Source organism: Saccopteryx leptura, chromosome 2 (assembly GCF_036850995.1).
Source record: "Saccopteryx leptura isolate mSacLep1 chromosome 2, mSacLep1_pri_phased_curated, whole genome shotgun sequence".
Classification (NCBI taxonomy): Eukaryota; Metazoa; Chordata; class Mammalia; order Chiroptera; family Emballonuridae; genus Saccopteryx; species Saccopteryx leptura.
Genome location: NC_089504.1, coordinates 343,178,955 through 343,200,268, shown reverse-complemented (window position 1 = coordinate 343,200,268; position 21,314 = coordinate 343,178,955). Strand labels below are relative to the sequence as shown.

At 54.8% G+C, this 21,314-nt stretch overlaps 2 protein-coding genes across 8 annotated transcripts; one reads left to right on the top strand and one right to left on the bottom strand.

Annotated features, from left to right (window-relative positions):
- Positions 1-1,600: 1,600 nt before the first annotated feature.
- UBTF (upstream binding transcription factor) lies at positions 1,601-19,440 on the bottom strand. 7 transcript variants are annotated; one of them, XM_066363986.1, is made up of 21 exons: positions 18,496-19,440; positions 14,772-14,894; positions 13,129-13,304; positions 12,496-12,579; positions 12,243-12,398; positions 9,811-9,875; positions 9,424-9,544; positions 8,962-9,072; positions 8,497-8,630; positions 8,207-8,348; positions 7,196-7,237; positions 6,957-7,070; positions 6,708-6,863; positions 6,182-6,337; positions 5,974-6,084; positions 5,444-5,532; positions 5,161-5,350; positions 4,364-4,411; positions 4,197-4,268; positions 3,963-4,106; positions 1,601-3,874 (listed from the first exon to the last, which is right to left on the bottom strand). In XM_066363986.1, the coding sequence occupies exons 2-21, from the start codon at positions 14,827-14,829 to the stop codon at positions 3,749-3,751; spliced, it is 2,295 nt and encodes a 764-aa protein (XP_066220083.1). In that variant the 5' UTR covers positions 14,830-14,894; positions 18,496-19,440; the 3' UTR covers positions 1,601-3,748. The 7 variants fall into 7 exon arrangements, with proteins under 7 accessions (XP_066220083.1, XP_066220084.1, XP_066220080.1 ...); XM_066363987.1 differs by lacking the exon at positions 18,496-19,440 and adding an exon at positions 17,828-18,204; XM_066363983.1 differs by lacking the exon at positions 18,496-19,440 and adding an exon at positions 17,378-17,696.
- On the top strand, positions 15,035-16,482 carry LOC136392319 (basic salivary proline-rich protein 1-like). Its single transcript, XM_066364410.1, has 2 exons — positions 15,035-15,038; positions 15,281-16,482. Exons 1-2 carry the CDS (start codon positions 15,035-15,037, stop codon positions 16,480-16,482), a joined length of 1,206 nt encoding a protein of 401 aa, XP_066220507.1.
- Positions 19,441-21,314: the final 1,874 nt, after the last annotated feature.

The window sequence follows — 21,314 nt, the reverse complement described above, 5'->3', positions numbered from 1 at the left end:
CAAGCAGGCTATCTTAGGGTTTCAACCTGGGAATTCAGCACTGAAATCCACTGTGTGTGCCACCACCAGTCGGGCAGATTTTATTTTTTTTTGAGTGAGTGGTGGGGAGGCAGAGAGACAGATTCCTGCATGTGCCCCAACTGCCTGGGACCCACTTGGCAAGCCCCCTATTGGGGGGTGCTCTGCCCATCTGGGGCCCTTGCTCTATTGCTTGGCAACTGAGCTATTTTAGCGCCTGAGGGGAGGCGATGGAGCCATCCTCAGTTCCTAGGGCCAACTTGCTTGAAGCAATTAAGCCATAGCTGCAGGAGAGGAAGAGGGGGTAGGGGAAGAAGCAGAGGGTTGCTTCTTCTCTGTGCCCTGGCCCAGAATCGAACTCGGGACATCCACATGCTGGGCTGATGCTCTACCACTGAACCATCCAGCCAGGGCCAGGCAGATTTATTTTTAAGACATCTTGGGTTGCTGTGTGCAGAATAGACTGTAGGAGGCAAGGGTACAAGCAGGAAGACCAGCTTTAGGAGATCTTGGCAGAAGTTGAACCATGTTGTGGCCTTGAATATGAGAGATGGCAATCGTGGAGTAGGGTAGACAGATTTCAGAGAGATATAGGAAGTAGAATGGACAAAGGTTTAGGCAAAGGAAGAAATGTGGAAGTGAAAGGGAGAGAGGAGTCAAGGTTGAAACCCTGGTTTCTAGATTGAATAACTAGATGGTTGGTGATCATTTTGCATCTTGAGGTGTGAGATGCCTGCAAGATATCCCAGAGGATACACAGAAGTCTGTACAGGTCTGCAGCTTGGAAAATTGGTTTCTGTAGATACCACCTTCTGGTATGCTTACCTATGGGTGTTCATTGGAGGTTCATAGAATGAGGAGGATCTGATACCAGAATAGAAGTCAAGAGACAGACAACCACCCATGGGATGTAATGATGAACATGTTAGTGATTTTAGAGTAATCTCAGGGGAGTAGAGTGGTGAGTGGGAGGTGAGGAAATGGGACACCATGAGGGGCAATGAGATTTTCAGAAGCTTTGCCAAGAATAGGAGAGGGTTGTGCGATTGAGACAAGAGCTCTTGGACAGGGCCTGGGTCTTCAGCCCTTAGTGGTTCCAGGAAGCTAGCCAAGGACTGTCCAGGGAAGGCCGTCTTCCTTAACAGTGGAGCAAGTCAGCGAGGCCCAGCCCACTTCCCGTGAGACATCTGGGTGGAGTAAGAAAGTCACTCCTAACCTTGGGTGAGGCTGAGGATTCAAGGTGGGAGAGTTTCCCCAATTCCCAATGATAAGCCCTTGCATGACCAGGGTGAAACCCTGACCCTAACAGTTTGTCACCCCCCGTTTCCCAAGGCAATGCATTCTGAAAATGTCATTTGATCTGGTCTGACAACCCAAAGTGAACAAACTGAAATGAGAATGTGCAAGAACGGTAGCACAGAACAATATGAAGGTAGGTTGCTTATAGAATCTTGAGGAAAGAGGAAGATGGTTCTAGAAAAGGGGCAAACAAGCTGGCTTCAAGGGTCTTTCCACATTTAATCTGCTGGGTCACCCTGCCTCCCACCTTCATTGATTCCAGTGACCACACAGCAGCCAAAACTTTGTTTTTTACTTTATTGTACAAAAAAAGGGAAAACAAAACTTCCACAGTTGGCCTTAAGCTTAGGCAGACACCTCTAAGCCACTCCCTCCCCTTCCCATGATACAAATTCAAGTTGTGGTTGTTGTTGAAACCTACAAAAACACTCCTTAAATATTAGAAAAAAAGGGGGGTGGGAGCAGAGGTCCTCCCACTCCAGCCATCCCATCCCAGTGCCAAAATGCACTCAGAGTGACCTCTTACAGCACCAACACCCCCACCCCTACCACCCTGTTTGTACTGTAAGAATTTTTCAATTTTCAAAACCAGGAAAAAAAAGCGCCCCATTCAAAGTTGTTTTTAAATGAAAACACATTCCACTAAAACACAACAGCACAGGGGCAAACAGGAAATGGGATTCTTTGCAGGGCTCTTGGTAAGAAATAGAATAAGCCTATATGATCCTATTAACCAAAGTCACCCCAATACATTTAATTAAAAAAAAAAATTAGAACCTATGAACCTCTGTGCCCAATTCCAGGATAGGGACAAAGAGGAGCAGGAGTGAGTGTTCCTCCCTAGCTCCCCCAACCCCCAGCACCATCTCCAAGGAAAAGATTGTTTGCATTCCTTTGGGAGCAGGATTCACCCCCCCCCCCAGCTTTCATTCAGAGGGGGAAGGCAGAAAAGCACAGAGCCTCAATTAAATAGGTCGCTGACATGATTGCAAAAAAAAAAAAAAAAGTCAAAATTTAATAATAAAAAAAGTTAAATCCACAGAGACAAGGTGGTATGACTTAAGAGTCTAGGAATCAGGGTACCAAAAATTTAGGGGTGGCTGGAAAAGTTAGGACAGCTACAAAAGCAGCTTCTTCAGACCTCTTCTCCAGCTGCGAGCTTGGGGGCGGGAGGGGAGCAGACCTGAGAAATCAAAGGAAATGTGGGCGGGGAGCTGGAAGAGATGGGGACAGGCAGAAGGGACGCGAGAGCTTGCAAGGCATCTCTCGAAGCCCAAGCTGAGCTTAGGGTGGCCAGGTGACCCCTTGGATCAGTTTGGGAGGCCTTTCCACCAAATAAAAGCTTTAAGTTTCACCTGGTCTGTCCCCCTCTCTGCTGTTCTGCTGGATATAGACCAGCAGCATCTCAGAGTTATATGGCCCTAGCAGAGGGAAGCTGGTAGGAAGCACCCGAGAGCTGCTTCAGTACATGTCCCCCTCCCCCAAATTGAATCAGAGATTAGGCAAAGCAGAGGATGTGGAGAAAGGGGCCACTCCATCCTGTTCCCACCAGGATCAATGTCTCCCTGGCCCTCACCAACCCTTTTACCAGATTCATGGACTGACACGGGCTCCCCCTTCTTTTACACACACACATATACATGTGCCTTTGCACACATCCACAGGTGCACCCATGCTATGTACAGGACACACACATACACACACACACACACATACACACACACATACACACACCCATACGCATCAAGTTTTTAAAAAGTCCCAAACCTACCCCCCAACCCTCCCTCTCCCAGAAATGACAACAGAGACGGCAGCCGAGATCGGTAGGAAACGTCTCGTTGACAGCTCAGAGCTTAAAAAAAAAATATATACACATATATAAAAAACACCTCTGTCCCTCCCCCCATGAATGGGTCCAGGTAGCTCCTTCCTGCAGGGGGCAGGAGAAAGAGCTATGGGGCAGCGCCTATGTTCTCACAAGCACCCGCCTTCCTCTCCCCAAGTTTCCTGCCTCCAGTTCCAATGTAGGGGTCCAGGCAGCAAACCATTCTGGGAAGGGAGGGGTCCTCCCCTAGCTTCCACCCCACCTTAGTCGGGCTGCAGGTGTAGAGTGCCCCACTGAACTCTTTGGGACCCCACCCCACTCCCAGGTCCATTGTCCATGCCCGAACCGCAAGTGCAGAAGAGGGGTGGGACGGTCCAGTCCAGTGGTGGCTCAGTCTGATGGCTGCACTCCCTGGAGGGCTCCCAGGACTAATGTCTCTGAGGCTGCAGAGTCCTGGCCTGGGCTCCTCTAGCCCCTCCCCCCACTGTATTTTGTTTAAAAAGAAAGAAAGAAAGAAAGTGGGGGAAGCCAGGGGCTAGAGGACAGAACAAGGGGGAGAAACAAAGGTGGGTCATTTGAAGAGGGGAGCCCCGGTGGGGCTGAGCCTCAGTTGGAGTCAGAGTCCGAGGAGTCTCCCGAGGAGGAAGAGCTGGAGCTGCTGCCCTCAGACTCGTTGTCTTCATCTTCATCATCATCCTCGTCGTCATCCTCATCCTCATCATCCTCCTCGTTCTTGGAGGGGGGCAAGGAACATGTTGTCACCAAGTGGCCATCCTGGCAGGGCCCTACCCTCCCTTCCCACCATGCCCATCCACCTCACCTCATCTCCATCCTCGCTCTCATCTTCACTGCTGGACTCGGAGGAGTCCCCGCCATCCTCCGAGGAGTCCCCATTCTCATCATCTTCTTCCTCTTCATCCTCATCCTCTTCATCCTCATCTTCATCCTCATCCTCCTCAGACTCCTGGGAGGGACAGAGGCGCATCAGTGATCTCTGCCACACCATGCCAGGCACGAGGACCTCCACCTGCCCACTCTGGGAGGGACTCCTTACGGATTTGGACTGCAGGGTAGTCCGGCTGGACTTGGGGTTTGGGCCTCGCAGCTTGGTCATGCTCTTACGTTTCTGTAGGAAAGGATGGAAATACAAAGGGAGCAGCCTTGAGCCCCAGATGCCCCCAATCACCCCTTATCCCAGGGCAACCCTGCTCCCAGACTTACATTGGAGATATACTCTTTATACGCTGCGCGGTCTTGAGGAGACAGACTCTGGGGGAGACAAAGGAGGGGTACAGGTTGGGACACCCTCCAAACTACTGCTGACCCAGTGCCAGGCAATGGGCCAGGCATGTACCACTAACCATCCTTATCCTTCCCACTGTCCCTATAGTTTGGGTCTCTGCAGAAAACCCCTGGGCTCTGAGAAGCAGCTCCAGCATTTCTGTTTAAGACTCTGAATCCTTGTCTAGCCACCCTGTCCTAAAACTATTGTTTTTCATATCCCTCCTATTATTTTACTCAAAGAAAAGTTCCTGAGTCAGGGTCTTCCTCAACGCAGAGAAGCCCCCCATGAGGACTCCCCTCCCCCATAGCCTGACATCATCACTCCCACCCCAACATCAACCTTGGAGTCACTGACAAGGCAGTCTGGGGTTTGTCAAACTTCTTGAATACCTAAAACCTGTTATTTCCCTTGGTCCTTGGCCAATCTGCCTGGGTGGCTGGAAGGACATCATTGATTCTCACCACTTTACAGATCTGACTGCTAAACCAAAGCTCAGACGGGAGCCAAACTAGAATCTCGGAGAGTGCCAGCTGGGAAAGAAAAGGCAGTCTGATTTAGCTTTTTCTATTCTCTACCTGTGTAACCTTGGGTAAGTTACTTAACCTCTCTGAATCTTAGCTTCCTTATCTTTCGTAGCAGTCATTACCCTGTGGGACTGCTGGGACACTGAAATCATCAATGCAGACCAACCAGCACGATGCCTCAGTCTTCCAAGTGTCCCCTGCCCGCTCACCTTGACCCAGAGGTCCAGGTGCACTTTGTACTGCTTCTGCTGCTCCTCAGCCAGCTTTTTGTAGTGATCCTTCTGGCTCTGCGAGATGCGCTGCCAGCGGCTGCCTATCTCCACCATGCGCTCCTTCAGGGGCAGGTGGTTCAGCTCCCCATTGGACAGCAGCTCCTGGGAGAACTTCTGGTAACCGTTCCTGGGAAGTGGGGTGGTGTGAGGATCAGGGTACCATCCAAGCAGCCCTCTAGCCTTGGCACTCCCCACCCTACAGGGGGAGCTCCAGACTCACATGGGAGGCTTCTTGGGTTCTCCCTGGAACTTCATCTTCTTGGATGAGTTTGCAGAAGCTGGGGGTGCCCGCATCTCGCTTAGTTCTCTCTGAGGGGCACACCGGAAAGGTTAGTCTTCCCATCCCCACCCTGTAACATATTCCTATCTCTTGCCCTAGGCCATCAGTGCCTCAGATGGCTCTCCTTTTATGTGCAAGGAAGGAAGAGAACCCAAGGCACAGTCAGGGAGCAACTTCTTAACAATTTACACCTGTCTTGGGCACTGCCCTTAGCATTCATGATTGTATTCATGGGACTCACATCATCACATTCACATTACTGATGCATGACTGAGGCCCAGAGGAAGAAGTTAAGAGACGTATTCTGGGTCACACACCAAGGCTGGGGCTTTGGGCCCACGTTCCATGCAATAAAGGAAGCTGCACACCCACAAAGGACCTATCAAGTTTTCAGGGGAGGGAGGCGGCCCCAGCTCCACCCCACCCTACCCCACCGCACTACACCACACTAATTGTAAGCCTCTTCCCACTTCATATCGCTTTTGGTCTTCAGCTGCCTTCTTAATCCACATCAGTTTCTCCTTCTTTTCCATGTTGTTCCAGGTCATCTCCATGGCTTTCAAGGCCTTCACGCGATCATTCTGGGACAGACAGGGGTGTCATCTATGGAAGGTGTACCTGGGGCTGGAGGAGGCCTGCGTGGGCAGGCTGCAGAACACCTTCCCCACTCCCTGCTACCTTGAAGCGGGCCAGGTAGTCACCGATGACGCTCTGTTGCCAGATCTCCTCTGCTCTCTTGGGTGATTCAGGCAGTTTGCCTCGTTCCTCGCGCTCAGCACCGGGCTTCCTCTCTGACTGGGCCTTCAGTGCAGCTTCCCGGGCCTTGTACTTGGCCTGCAGAGAGATGGCACCAGGTGTCAGCCTTCTGGCCACCCCTAGGGGGCACGCGTTCCCCATCCAGTGGTTGAAGGCTCCCCATGGCTACAAGGGTGGGACAAGCAGAGGCGTGGGCTGGCTGGTGCAGACGTCTCCAGCCTAGGGCTAGCCCCGCCCAGAAGCCCAGCAGCTCCGCTCCCCAGGGAGTCAAGAGCCCTCAGCTGACAGCTTCCCGCCTTCCGGCTTGCTGGGTTCCCAGTCCCAGCGTCTGAGCCCAGGCACAAGTGTGGCTTGCACAGGGCAGGGGTGAAGAAACGCAGCCAGCCCCTAGGGGAGAAGCGGCCCACACACAGTCGCCTGGCAGCCCCTCTGGTCTGGGCAGCCTGACCTTCTTCTTCTCTGATAAGTCATTCCACATGCGGGCCAGCAGGCGGGTCAGCTCGCTTTCTGAGAGCTCTGGCCGTTCCTCCTGCAGCTGCCGCCGCTTCTCCTCAGAGAAGATGAACATGGCTGATACCGGCCTCTTGGGCTTCTCTGAGCTGCCCTGTAGATGTACAAAGAGGGTCAGAGTCCGCGGAGTGTTGATAGGGAGCCTGCCCTCCCAACCCCCACCCACTCAGTGATGCTCCCTACCCACCTTGCCCCCTTCCTGGGAGGGCTTCTTAGAGGCTGGACTGGTGGTCTGTTTTTTGTTGATGTTCAACATCTTTTCTTCCCCCAGGACCCGCTGCTGCTCCTCCTCAGGCAGGCTCTGGTCCAGAGGGAGAAGAGGTAGCATGGGGTTGCACGCCCAGTTCCTAGTCTGCTCCCAGTTTGTCTGAAGGGCCTTGCCCACCAATCCAAGGCTTCTCATTGCCCACTGCTTCCTCTACTCACCTCTAGAAAACGGAGCAGTTCCACCTCATAATCTTTCTTTTTCTGGGAAAGGAAGGGGAGTGGATCAGTCTGGCAGCAGGCTCACCGGAAACCCTCCAATGCTTAGGGACAGGAGCCCTGAGCAAACCGTCTAGAGCAGTGGTCCCCAACCCCCAGGGCCGCGGACGGTACAGGTCCGTGGGCCATTTGGTACTGGTCCGCAGAGAAAGAATAAATAACTTACATTACTTTCATTTTATTTATATTTAAGTCTGAACGATGTTTTATTTTTAAAAAATGACTAGATTCCCTCTGTTACATCTGTCTAAGACTCACTCTTTTATTTATTTATTTATATTTTTCTGAAGTTGGAAACGGGGAGGCAGTCTGACAGACTCCCACATGCACCCGACCGGGATCCACCCGGCATGCCCACCAGGGGGCGATGCTCTGCCCATCTGGGGCGTCACTCTGTTGCAACCAGAGCCATTCTAGCGCCTGAGGCAGAGGCCATAGAGCCATCCTCAGTGCCTGGGCCAACTTTGCTCCAATGGAGCCTTGGCTGCGGGAGGGGAAGAGACAGAGAGGAAGGAGAGGGGGAGGGGTAGAGAAGCAGATGGGTGCTTCTGTGTGCCCTGGCCGGGAATCGAACCCCGGACTCCTGCACGCCAGGCCAATGCTCTACCACTGAGCCAACCGGCCAGGGCTAAGAGTCACTCTTGACGCTTGTCTTGGTCACGTGATACATTTATCCGTCCCACCCTAAAGGCCCGGTCTGTGAAAATATCTTCTGACATTAAACCGGTCTGTGGCCCAAAAAAGGTTGGGGACCACTAATCTAGAGCTTGGATGAGGCCTTATCTCCCTCCATAGATGGTAAGCACAAGGTCTGACATTATCTGTTGATCTACCCAGATACTAAACCAAGCACAAGTTTGAAGCAGGGGTCAGACTTCAGGCTTCAAATCCCCAAGGCCCCCAAGGGTCTCCAGGAGTCTTCCCTCTAGAGTCCTAGTCCCCGCCACAGCTCACCTGGTCACACTTCTTGTGGTAAGCATCCTTCTCTTTCTGGGAGAGCAACTTCCACTGCTGGCTGCATAGCACCATGCGCTCTGTGCTGGGCACGTCCTTCATGTTGGCCATCAGCTCTGCGCAGTACAGCGAGTAGCTGTTCCTATCAGAACCACAGCAAGAAGCATCCATGTGAGCGACAGGGTTGCCCAGGGCAGAAGGCTTCCTCATTTCCAGAGCGTGGGCGGAGGTCCTTCACCGGCCAGCTCTCTACCTGCCCACTCACCCACCCACCCCAGGGCAGTGCTCACGGAGGTGGCTTGGTGGGTCGCCCATCAAACTTGTCCTTAAGCTGGCGTTCAGCCTTGGTGAGGGTGGACTTGGTGATGCCCTCCTCACTGATGTTCAGCTCAGGGTGCTTCTGGATATAGTCACGCATAATCTCCTGCAGAGTGAGGTGGGGGGGATGGAGGGCAACGGGGTGTGGGGTTAGCTAGGGCCAGGAAGAGGGGAGAGCCGCTGGGAAGGGGAGGCAGGGAGCAAAGCTGGGGGGTGGCCGTGTGTCTATGTCACACGAGATGTGGTGCCCTGCCCTGCCCTAGCCTGAGATCTCATGGAGGGGGGGCAAAGGGTAGGGGCAGAGGTGAGGGGCCCAGAAGGCCCCTCCCTCAATGGAGGGATGGGGAGTGACTGCCTCCCGCAGAGTGCGGAGGCCAGAGTCAGAGGGCAGAGGCTCATGAAGAGCCGGATGGGGAGGAGCGCAGCGGAAGCCTAACCTCGTACTCCTTCCGCTGCTCCAGGGCCTTATGAATCCATTTCAGCCTCTTTTTGTCCGAGAGCTGAGACCACTGCTTCCCCAGGGAGTCCTTCACCTCCTTCGTAGTGGCCTGCAAACCAAAAGCCGTCAGACACACACAGGCAGCCAGGGGCAGGGGGAAAGGAGTGGGGTGGGGGGCACAGAGGCCCCCGCCCCCTCAGGCCACAGGAGGTCACAAGAGTGTCCCCCACAGGCCAGGAGGGGAAGGCAGAGAGGCGGGGGTCCCGCCTGGGTGCAAGGGGACAGGCTCACACACATACACACACGCACACGCTTGCACGCAGCTGGCCCAGGCCCTGTCCATGCAGCCCACCCCTGGGGAGGGGCCTCCTCTCCTGCTCCGTGCCCAGCCGACCTGGCGCGGCTCCCCCCTTGCCACCACCATGTGCCCTCTGCCCTCACCCCTTGGCCGGACACTCACATCTGGCCGAACTTTGAGATACACCTTCTTCTCATGGGTGTACCACAGCTGCTGGGGGGTTTTGGGCTTCTCAGGGATGTCCGACTTCTTGGCATTCTGGATTAAGTCAGGGTGATCCTCCCTAGCCAGGGCATGGGGGGGAGCAACAATGAGCAGGTGGGAGATCCTGCCAGGGTAGGCCCACCTAGCTGCACCACCCGCCAAGGCTTCTAGGCCCATCAACTGGAGACAGCGGCTGCTTGACTGTCCCTGCCCTTGAGCATGACCCACTAGGGTTTACATGAGGCTCGTCCATCTTCCATGCCTCAAGGATGGCAAGGTTGAGGTATTACCCTATCCTGTTACACCCAGTGCCCTATGGCCCTTCTCTGGGCTCCACTGCCTTACCTGAATCGGGCCAGGTTTCGCTCGAACTCCTGTTTCTCCCTCTGGAAGTCCTGAATATATTTCATCTGGGGGGAGGAGGGGGCGGGGTCATCCACAACCCAAGGTCTGAGCTACAAAAGCCACCGAGTCCTCCTTGCTATTTTGTCTCCCAGTTGGTGACATAGACAAATGTGAGGGTGGCATGGGCAGGCAGGGGATGCTGGCCTGCCTTCTAGGGCGTGGGTGGGAGGTAGTGGGACTCAACAGTATCCCAGATTAGTGGAAGCTACAGGGAGTCTCCTGGAACACCACCTACATCCTATTCCCTTCAAGACAGGCCAAGAGTCCTAAAGGGGGAACATGACATTGCCCAGTCACACAATAAACAGTGACAGGACTGGGACTCCCCTCAAACCTACCCCTCCACCTCAAAACTCCCACAATGAGGAGTCAGGAGGTGTAGGATGTGCCTCTATTGCTCCCTCCTATGTCTGTGGCAGCTGATATTGGTCTGGCCCTCAGAGATGGCCCACTGGACCAGGGGCAGGCCGAGCCCTGCTTCTAAGGCATGAGGGAAGTGTGTTGAAGGGAACCCAGGATGAATTCTTGCAATGCAAATTATATCCTAACAGACCTGTCTCCTAAATTGGAATCTTTCCCCCTACCCACCATCTCTGGGTCACTAGCTGTCCTTCACAATTCTGACACCATCCCCCTTCCCTCCTCAGCCATCGCTTCCCTGCCACTAGGCTTCCCTGTCTTCTCCTCTACCCCTTCCACTAGCCTGGTCCTTCCAACTGTCATCCTCCCTGCATCTTTACCTTTCCACTTCTTCCTTTCCAATGTCTTTTTCCTTCCTCATCCACCTCTTGTCCTGGCTCCCGCTCACTGTCCATCTCTCCTCCTTCCTCCCCACTTTTCCAAGACTCACAAGCATCAGCACTGCAGGGAGCCAGGGGTAGTGGTGATTTGAGGCCAGTCCCTGCCTCTTGGAAAAAACATCGGACACAGGAAGAGAGCCCCGTTTTCCTCTGAGGTTCCCGCAGAAAACTGGGAGCAGAGCCCAGCCTACTTGTTCTCAATCTCAGCCCTCCTCACACACAACAGCAGCTTTTCAAACTGGAAGGCACCAGAGAGCTCAGGCTCGGCCTCCACACCTCAGTCAGATAAGACCAGGACTGGATAAGTGACTTACCGAAGGCCACACAGAGCAATTCAGTGGGAGCCAAGAGAGGCCCAGGTCTTCCGTCCCCTAGGCCAGCACACTGTCCACTCTACCGCATAGTTTTTTCTGTCCCTCCCTGGTCCTCAGCCCCTCTGCCTCTCCCTCCCTTCCCACGAGTGACTGGGTGTCGTTCGTATAGTCAGCTCTTCAATATCCTCATCAAAAGGTCAAGAACAGCTCCAGCAATTCGGGTTCCTGCTCGGCTCAGGCAGCAGTTGCAGACAGCTGGTTTTATCCAGCCAAGCTTGTTCCTTTTTTGGGTTCAGAACCAAGGACATGCCAGGGTGCACAAACCAAGCAAAGGGCTACTCACAGTGCCATGGCTAGTGCCACCTCCTGAGAGCTGGCTGTAGACAACTCTGTTGTCTCATTTCTCCTGCTGCCACTCACCACCTCTCCCTGGCTCCATCTCCGCCGTCTAGCATCTCTTCTTCATGTCCACCTCTCCCTACCCCGCCTCACTCTTGTTCCAGCTACATGCTCTTCCAGTGCTTTACTGCCTATCTCTTTGAAAGACTGCTTGACCTCACTGTACTTGATCATCCATCCCTGTCTGGGAGGCTAGGGCAACCTCTGTTCAAGGTTAACAGCCTCTAATGGTCTGGGATAGCATGAGGTGATCAGGAACGTGTATCCTTGGTCAAACGTTTGTGCATGGGGAAGGAGGCCCACCTAACATGTGGATACAGCAATGAGAAGAGCATGAGGCAGAGAGCCCAGAGCACCAACCCTGAGTCCTAATAATACCATTATTAGTTGTGTGACTTGGGACACAACAATGCCTTCTTGCACCCCAGTTCCTTGCACACAAAATCGGGATAACCTGTTCTCCTAGGGTTGCCTTTATAAGGATACTGCAAGCATCAAATGAGACCATGTCAGGACATGTCAGATGGTGAAGAACTGCTACACAGGCCTAACAGTGAGGACGTACACACGGGAGCAGAGCAGAGTTGTATAAAAGAACACTGTGGACTGTGGTTAGTCCCAGCATCTGCTTCAGCCCGGGTTACACCTGTGACAGTGCCTGTACTTTATGGTGTGTGGGCCTGGGAGTGCGCGAGCAAGTGTGGCTGCCCAAGACACTACTCTGCTCTGCTGACCCACCCATGTCCTGATGCCAAGTCCCTCCATCTGAGCCCCATACCCTGCCCCAACAGCTGACCCACACAACACCAGCTGCTCCCAGCCTTTTCCCTCCCGGCCACCTTAGCCCCCCTCCCCCCACCTTCTTCTTCTCAGGCAGTTCCTTGTATTTCTTGGACAGAATCTTGGTCAGGTCCAGGTTGCTCATCTCAGGGTGAAGTTTCGCGTATTTGGCCCGCTTCTCCATGAAGAAGCGGAAATAAGGGGTCAGGGGCTTCTTTGGGAAGTCCGGGTGTTTCTGGAAGGCGGGACAAGGACACAGTGAAGGTCAGACACCATCTATTCTTTGGACCATTCCTCTCCTACCCCTTGTGTTCCTCCTCCTGAAAACTCACCTTGAGTTTTTTGCCTTTGTAAGGATTTTTAACATGTTCCTGAGCATCAAGGATCAATTCTGTCAATGTACGGAACTTTCTCACCTAGAAGAAGGGAGATGAGTGGGAAGGAAGTTCAGGAGAGGGGACATTACCCAGTTAGCATATCCCCACTTTCCAATGGGTCTCCTCTACTTTCCACTAAACTGAATTTATTGAAAGAGGCAGAGGCCAACAGCCACACAACTCAGATAGCCCGACATCCAGGCAGACACCTAAGCACTGGCCCATGTCTACTGTAGAGGCTCAGGCAGTCAAACATACCAAAGGACAGCAACAAGGTGACCACCTGACCTCAATGTGGTTGTCCATGCCAGCACCTCATTCAATCCTCAGAACAGCTCAGGTGACACAAGCTCCAAGATGGTAAGTATTCAAGGCCACAGAGCTAGAAAGTGGCAGAACTGAGAACTCTAGGCCAGTGTTGTCAACCATGCCACCTCCCAAAATACACAAGGGCGACCACATGAGCACCTCAGTAAGTCTCTTTCCTTCCTGTTTATAAACTTGTGTTTTATCTTCCCCACGATAAAGGCTAAGGTAGAGGGCCGTATAGGTGTATTTTCCTATATGTCAGGAAGGAGTATCAGTTACCTCATTAGAAATCTCCACCCATTTGAGTTTGCACATGTCTCCAGAAAAGTCTTTAAATGCTACTTTTTCCCAGTCCATATGTGACTCAGTGGTTTTGAACTTGGAGCTGTCATTAGACGGTAAGTTGTTCTTCATGCACTCTAGCAAAGTCAGCATGTCTTCCTGGGACCAGCGGTCTGGGGATGGGTAAGAAAGTTGATCATGCCTGGCTCATGCTATGCCCCCATCAGTTCCCCAGTCCCATGTGCTCAACTCTTCCTCCCCAGAGCATCCCAGTCCCTGGGTACCTCCCATTTGAAAACACAGACAAAACATGGCTTAACCCTAAGGAGAAACCATGGCCATATAAATTACAGCAGGGATTCCCATCCAGAAAGCGTCACACCTATAAAGCCAGACTTGAATGCCACAAGGTACTATTTATTGTATAGAAGTGGAGAAAATGAAGTTCCTGTGATTTGGGGCCCTGTGGGAAAATAGCTAGCTTATCAGAGAGGCAAAGAGAAAACTGTTTTAAACGTGTCACCAAGTTCAAGTCCAAGTAAGTTCTAGGTAGATACGCCTTGTGTTCAACAACTGAGGATTGGGTGTGGGCAGTAAGGAGAACCAATGCAGATGTTTCTCTTCAGCACAGCTGGAAACTAACATTAGAGACATGGGTATTGTATCACCACCACCCTTCAGCCTCTCAATAAAGACCAAAGGAGAATTTCAGGCAAGTAAGAAAAAAAGGAGAAAAAAAAAAGGAATGGGAACGGTTCTTCCGTTTCCATAAAGAGAAGCTAGAAGGCAAGGCAAGAAGGTAGGTGAGCAAAGGCTCCCAGGGCCTTGCTCTAGGAAGAACTGTCAACATTCTGAGTTGTCTTCTCAGCCTAACTCCCCATATAGACAATAAAGGGAATCTGGCCTACCTATTTCCAGCTACTGAAATGCAGCTCCAGAGGGCCTCTCTGGAGGGTGGCTACCCTGGAAGGTAAGCTCAGAGAACAGCTATCCAAGGCTAGGAGTCAAAAGGGTTCCTCGTTTGCACTTACATCTGGTAACCTGAGTTTCTGCAGGGTAGGTCACATAAATTCATAATCCTCTCTCCTCTCAGTGGCCATAGGCCTTTCCAGATGCTCAGCTTCATCTTACCGCCTGTGTCCACACACACTGATTTCTACTGAGTGGGGCAGGGTTTCATTATATACATAATTCTCTTGGGCTTGGGGTCTCAAACCACCAATACACCCTTTCCAACTACCTCACCAAAAACCATGTCCTTTAAGTAATAAAAACCTCTGAAAATCCTTCCCAATTTCTTTTCTTCTCCTTCCTCCACATCCCTCATCTTTCCTCTCATTCCAAAGACACTAGGGGAGGACATACCCCAGGCTGCCTGGGAACCCCAGAAGGAAGGCTTGCAGCGGCCTCTTTCTCTCTTTAGCGTGAGGGGAATGAAGTGTGAAAAATAGAGGGCATAATAATTTGGATTGAGTGAAAACCCCAATGTGTGGGATGCTTGACTCTCATAGACAGCCTCCCTCTATCTCACTTCAGAGAATGCAGACTGGAGAAACCCTTTAGAAGGAGAGTGGGCCCTGCAGAAAGCCATGTGGGAAAACAGGTTTAAGTTAAAGAGGGCTAAGGGTGAGGGCTCCTACCTTGGCCTTTGGGGGCGGCCATTTCCAGGTCTGTGGGACAGTCAGCTTCTCCGTTCATTCTCCAGCCGTCCAGCCACCTCCTAGGTCACGCTGGCCAGGCAACGGGTTCAAAGCCACCTCACCCTTTAGGAGAGATACCAGTCTCTACTCAGGACGCAGAGAAGTGAGGGACTTTCTATTTCTCCCTCCCCCAAGGGGGGGGGAGCACAAGTTCCCACTCTTCACTCTCAGAGACTCTGTCAGGACCTTCTTAGTAAGATTTAATGGGTGGGTGGGTGTGAGAAGACCCTCCTCCTTTTTCTCCTATACCCCTCCCCCGGCTCTTGCATCCCGACTCAGCAGCGTGCGCCCTCCCCTGCCCACGCGAGAGACTGCTCCCAGCTCCCGCGTGCAGCTAGCGCCCGCCCTCCGCTCTCCTTCCCCCACCCAGGCAAAAAAAAAAAAAAAAAAAAAAAAAAAGAAAGAAAAAGAAAAACCTCCCCAGTGCGCTCGCCCGGGGGAGGCCCCAGGCTGGAGGGCGGGGGAGGAGGAAGGGCGGGTAAAGGGCGCGCGCGGCCGCGGAAGCGGGCACGCGCCGCAGTCTCCTCCTCCCGCCTCCCCCCGGCCGGTTCCCCCCGCCTCTGCAACCCGGCGGGGACCCGGACGCAGCGCAGCCGCCGCCGGCCCGGGAGCGCAGCGGCCGCACCGCCCCCGGGGACCGGATTCGGATTCCCGCCGCCCCCCCTCTCGGGCTCCCGACGCCGTCCCTGCCCGCCTGGCCGGGCTAGCAGCCGGAGAGAAGCGGCCTGCCCCCCAGTCCTCGAGCCACCCACTCAGGCCGGAGGGGCCGCCACCGCCCAGCCACCCCGACGCACACGGAGGAAGCCAGCGCAAAGGCGCGACCGCGGCGGCAACCGCCACCTCCTCCCCCGAGCTTGCGGCCCAGCCCCGCCGGCGCCCCCGCCCCGGCCTCCGGGGAGCTGAGCCAAGGAGAGGGCGGGAGGACGGCGGCCCGGAGGCGGGGGCGCAGCGCTCACCGGCTCCGCCGCCCCCTCCGGCGGCCCGCGAGAACTGCGCCTGCCGGCTCGGAGAAGTGCGGCCTCCGCTCGCGGCCGGGGCTCGGCTCCGGCCTCGCTTCCTGTCCTCCCTTCCCCTGGTTCTCGGGGTCCTCTCCGCTGCCCTGGTCTTCTTCCGCCCAATCCTTTGCCTGGAGGTCGCCTCGGGCCCCCTCCGGGCGTCCACCGTACCCGCTGTTCGCTCCCCGCCGCCCGGCCCTGGTCGCGGATGCGTCCCAAGCCGCGTCGGTTACTCGGCGCAGCGCGGCCTCCGGACTTCCCGCTCCGGCGGCTCCCTCCCCGGTTCTGAGCGGCGGCGCCCTCCCCCGCTCGGCCGGGCACAGCCGCAGCTCCCTCCCGCGGCGGCAGCAGCTCCTCCTCCGGGCGCGGCGGCGGTGCTGGGGCGGCGGCTGCTGCTGCTGTGGTGGCGGCAGTGGCTGCTGCCTGCTGCTCCTCGCGGCGAAAAGCACAAAGCACAGCGCCCTCCGCCTGCAGGCAGCCCGCCCGCCGCCCGCCCGCCGGCCCCGGCCTCAGCTCGCACACCCCCCGCCGCCGCCGCAGCCTCCGCCGCCGGAGCGGGGAGGAGGAGGGAGGAGGAGGAGCGGGAGGGGGGCGGGAGAAGCGGGGCAGCGAGCGCGTCCTTCCCCGTGGAGCGCACACCGACCCCCGGGGAGTGAGCGCTAGCCCGCCCGCCTCGCCGGCTCCGCTCCCCTCCCACAGCCTGCCCGGGCGGGCTCCGCGGGGGGCAGCTGGGAGGAGGGGCGGGAGCTGGGGGGACCCGGGCGGCCGAGGCGGAGGGAAGGAAGGAGGGGAGGGGTGTTGGTGGTGGTGGTGGTGGTGTTGGTGGTGGTGGTGGCGGCGGCGGCAGCGGCTGCTGCTGCCGGGGAAGGGGGGGGGCCGGGGCAGGGAGACACGCAGCAGCCCGGATGGCGGCGGGGCTCGGAGCCGGGGCGGGCGGGTGCGGAGAGCGACCTCGCCAGACCCGCGGGGGAACTGGCATGCTCGGCCGGCGCGGGAGGGAGGGCGCGAGGAGCGGCAGCCGAGGGTGCCCAGTGGCCCCGCGGTGGTCAGGGAGGCTTAAGGGCTGTCCGTAGCCGTGCTCCGGAGCTCCCCCCAAGTTCTCCCAGCTCAGATTCGGGCATCCACGCTAGCCCTCATCCGCTTCCCTCTCCCGCCTCCAGGAGCGGGCGGTCCTCGCCCACCCTCATCCCCGGAGCGTGGCGACCAGCTTGGGGCGCACGCACGCGGATCGCGGCGCCAGGTTTCGGCGCCTACCTCACGGTTTCCTCGCTGTCGAACAGCACACACACGAAACTTAAAAAATAAACAAAAAAAAAAACCTCTACAAAATGTCTTCCCAGTAAATTTATATAAAAAATTTTTTCCCCTTCGCTTTTTACACCCCAGAAAGGGCGAGGGAATGACGGGCTCCGGCGGAGGAGCCTCTCTGGGAGCCGGTTCAATCCAGCCCGGCATGTCTCCCCAGGCCTGCCCGAGCGCATGGAGATCGGCGCCACTGCCACTCGCAGCAACCCCTCTCCCCCGAAATCCGCGGCGCCGGGGTTCACTTACCGGGCTTGTGAATGGGAGCGCGGGCCAGGGGCACCTAGGGGTGCGGCGGGCGTAAGAGCTGAGCCGCAGCTCCGCTGCAGCCGACGCCGGGGCAGCAAGTCGCCAGACAAAGCCCGAGATGGCGAAGCGGAGCGACGGCTAATGGCGAGCCCCACGCGCCGCGCTCCGCCCGCCCCGCTCCGCCCGCCCGCCCGCCCGCCTCGGCGCAGCGCGGCGCCGCTCCGAGCGCTCGACCGTCAGTGCCGCCTCGGCGCCGCCGCCTCCCGGGCCACTCTGGCCTCGCCTGGCCCCTCTGCCTCCTCCGGGCTGTTCAGCCTCACCCTTTCCCTCCCTCCGCATTGGGGGGATGCACGAAAATAAATAAAAAGAAAAATACTTCTCTTTTTTTTCTTTTTTGGCAGGGTGGGCGTGTTGAGACTTTTGGGTCTTTTGCGCCCAGCTCGCACTCACCTGCGGAGCCGTCGGGAGCGTTAGGGGTGGGGGCTCGCGGGGCTGGAGCCGGCGAGCGCGGGTTGAAAGCTAGCCAAGCTCTGCAGCGCCCGACCCGGGCGTATACGCCGCCGCCAGTCCCCGCAGAGAAATCGTCCTCCTACCCCCGCCTCCATCGCTCTGCGTTTCTCTTCCAATCAGCCGGTCGCTTGGCGGCTCCTCCATTCTCCGGCCAAGCCCGCTGCCTAGAGCGAGCTCCACTCCTCCATCTGCTCGCCCGGCTTCTCGCTCCCCTGCCGGGGCCGACGAGGCGACGTGGGGCCGGAGGGGGATTTGCGAGGGAACCTGCCTGCTTCGCTCTCCCATTGCTCCCTCCCCGCTGCCTCCTGCTTCTCTCTTGCGTCTTTCCAACTCTCCCCTGTCGCCACTGGTGTGTGTCTGAGTGTGTGCGTTTTTTTTTTTTTTTTATTGCTCTTTGCTTTTGCAACCCTGAAGCCGAAACGGGGGGGGGGGGGGGGGCGGAGAGCACAGGGAGGGGGGTGTTACAAAACAAAACGGCAAAAAATAAGCTCTTAGATTTGCAACACTTAGAAAAACCAGGGGAGCACCCCGCCTCGTCCGATCTCGGTGCCCCACCGAGGGCCTTCCGGGTCTAGAGCGAGCCTCGCGTCGTTCTCAATGTCCCTCACCTTCGCCGGGTTTAGGATCCGAGGAGTCCGAGCAAAAAGTTCTCCTCCTGAGCCGTATCAAGGGGTGTCAGGGTGGGAGTTGGGGTTTCTCAAGAAGCGGCAGCCATCCCTCGTACCCAGGCTTCGTTAGCTGGGCCGGGGTAGGGGTGCAGAGCAAAATCCTGGTGGGTTTTCGGAAGGGGCTTCCCTCCCCGGGCGAAGCCGGAGCCAGGAGACCAAGCTTTGCACATCTCTCCCTCAGCCTCTGCCTCCAGTCCCTTGCCAGCTCCCCCTTTAATTTTTTTCTCTCCTTTAATCTAATTTCTTCCAACTCCACCTTTGTTGTTAACCGGCGTCACGCCGGGATCAGCCAATCCCCTCCACGCAATAAGCTTGTCAAAAAGGCTCGGCCAGCCCTGGGAAAGCAGGCCACGGGCGCTGCCTACCGCCCTCCCCCGCCTCGCCTGGTCCTTCTTTTCTATTACCACACCGGCGGCGAGGAGCCGAGAGTGGAGCCTGGCACCCCGGCTTCTGTGTCGGAGCTGCAGCGGGGTAGCTTTCACGTAGGCCTCCCGCACTCCATCCTGCGGGCCGGGGACTGAAAGGCCTGGGCGGGGACCATGATCCACCCTCCCACTGCTGTTGACTGTGGTTGTCTGTCTCAGTCTTCCCTCTTCAGAGGAAGGTTTATCTGGACGCAGGGAATCCGAAGACAGTCTAAAGAACGCCTGCTTCTAACAGGCGTGCCTACGGTTTGGACCATCGCTCCGGGGGCAGCCATTGCTCCTGCTCTGAGGCCGCCAGTCTCCCACACCAACACTGCTCCTGTCCACATCTCCTCCAGCTGGGTCACCAGCCCCTTTGGACTCTCCCCCGGCACACACCCTTCTCCATCCTCACAAAACGGCCTCGCTGCTGTTGTAATTCCTCTTGTCTCCTGGGAGAAATGAGATTCCTTTCCCAGGACTTCCACAGCCCACATCTGCCACGTTTCATAAACAAGGAGGAAAACCCTTTCAAGATCTGGTGTGTCCAGATTTTTTAGTGGGCAGGGCCTGTAGGAGAGGCGGATTTACCTTAATGCTAATACAGCTGAGGCTTCAGGGCCCTTCGTTTTCAGGGTCGTCCCCAAGGTCCTGTATTTAATTTTGACTCGTCGTTCGATATTTTTGTTAAAGAGTTATCCTCCCACCCCCGCCTGGAAAAAACATAATTTTTTTAAAGTTTCAGCCCCAGAAACCCAGTTCTGCTCTTGAAACATAAACAGGACATTTTGTGTAGGACCAAGCCATCTTACAGGGACTTTCCTTCCTTCCTCCCTCCCTCCCTCCCTCCCTTCTTCCTTCCAAAAATGATTTTTGTTTCTTTTAAATTTTTTTATTTATTGATTTTTGAGAGAGGAGAGAGAGAAAGCCAGGGGAGGGAACGGGAAGCATTTGCTTCTAGTGTGCTTTTTGACTCAGCAAGCCGGGGGTTTTGAACTGGTGACCTCAGCATTCCTGATAGATGCTTTATCAACTACACTACCATAGGTCAGGCTGACATTTTTTTTTAACTGGGAAACTGCAAAGGATTTGGAATAAATCCCAATTTCCCAGCATCTCAGCTTCCCCTTCTTGTTAATAATAGTGTGTGAGTTTGATGAAGTCTCTTAACCTCACCTGATCCCAGTTTCCTTATCTATAAAATTATAATAGCAATTCTATGTTCTCTGCTTTTCTCACCAGGGTTGAAGGGTCAAGTGAAATTATATGTGTAGAATTGTAAAATTCTTCACAATGTCACATGCTACAATTACAGTGGGAGAAACTTAGACCCCCCCGCCCCCCAAGAAATTTCCAAGTCTTCCACACACAGATCTGGAGTCCAGGTGACCTGGATTTTGGACCTGAACTTACTGGCCAGGCCAAAGGGCCTTTTGATAAAGTGCTTTGGAATAAAACAGGATAAACATGAATCATAAGAATAATTATTATTGACTTTTCATTCCTTGGGCAGCAAAACTCATGCCTGGCACTCTTCCTACTTGGAAACAGATTGGCTTGTTTTACATCTATTGCGTCTCTGGTGAGGTCAGAAGTCTAGGACGTGGACTCTGCGCCAGAGCATGAGGGAATCTGCCCTTGGTCCTTTTTCTCTTTGCCTCCTCTCCCAATTCATCCTCCCATCCCTTCCAGTTTTCTGCCTTGTGCCTTGGAGCAGAGCCTCAACATTTCACAACCCCAGCCCAGGCTGGTGACAAAGCACAATCCTAACTACAAGCTCTCTACTTGGCCCAACCCCTTCCCTGGTTTGTTCATATTCTAGCACTATCTCATATAAAACCCCTAGTGTGCCTGGAATGCACTAACCAAAATGTGGTGCTTGAATTCCCAGTGTTTGTAGAGAAATTTTAGATGCTATACAGATGAGCATATTGTTTTCAAAGTTATATATTTTAAAGTGTTTTGGAAATGTCTTGTTTTGTCATTTTTATTTAAGATAGTGACATAAAGATTTCATCGTGTCTTTTTTTTTTTTTTTTGATGGGGGAGCTACTGTCATTTATTTATTTTTATTTTTTTAAATTGAAGTAGAACTTACACATAAATAAGTATACACATCTTTTTTTTTTTCTTTTTTTTTTTTTTTTTTTTTTACAGAGGCAGAGATAGACAGGGACAGACAGACAGGAACGGAGAGAGATGAGAAGCATCAATCATCAGTTTCTCGTTGCGCCTTGCGACTTCTTAGTTGTTCATTGATTGCTTTCTCACATGTGCCTTGACCGTGGGCCTTCAGCAGACTGAGTAACCCCCTGCTGGAGCCAGCGACCTTGGGTCCAAGCTGGTGAGCTCTTT

Bases quoted from the DNA above. Each gene is read 5' to 3' on its own strand.
- UBTF (XM_066363986.1), bottom strand. From the start codon at position 14,829: ATGAACGGAGAAGCTGACTGTCCCACAGACCTGGAAATGGCCGCCCCC. The intron at 8,349-8,496 runs GTGAGCACTGCC...TGGTTCTGATAG, and splicing joins CGACCCACCAAGCCACCTCC to GAACAGCTACTCGCTGTACT. The intron at 5,533-5,973 runs GTGGGAAGAGGC...TGTGCCCCTCAG, and splicing joins AAGACCAAAAGCGATATGAA to AGAGAACTAAGCGAGATGCG.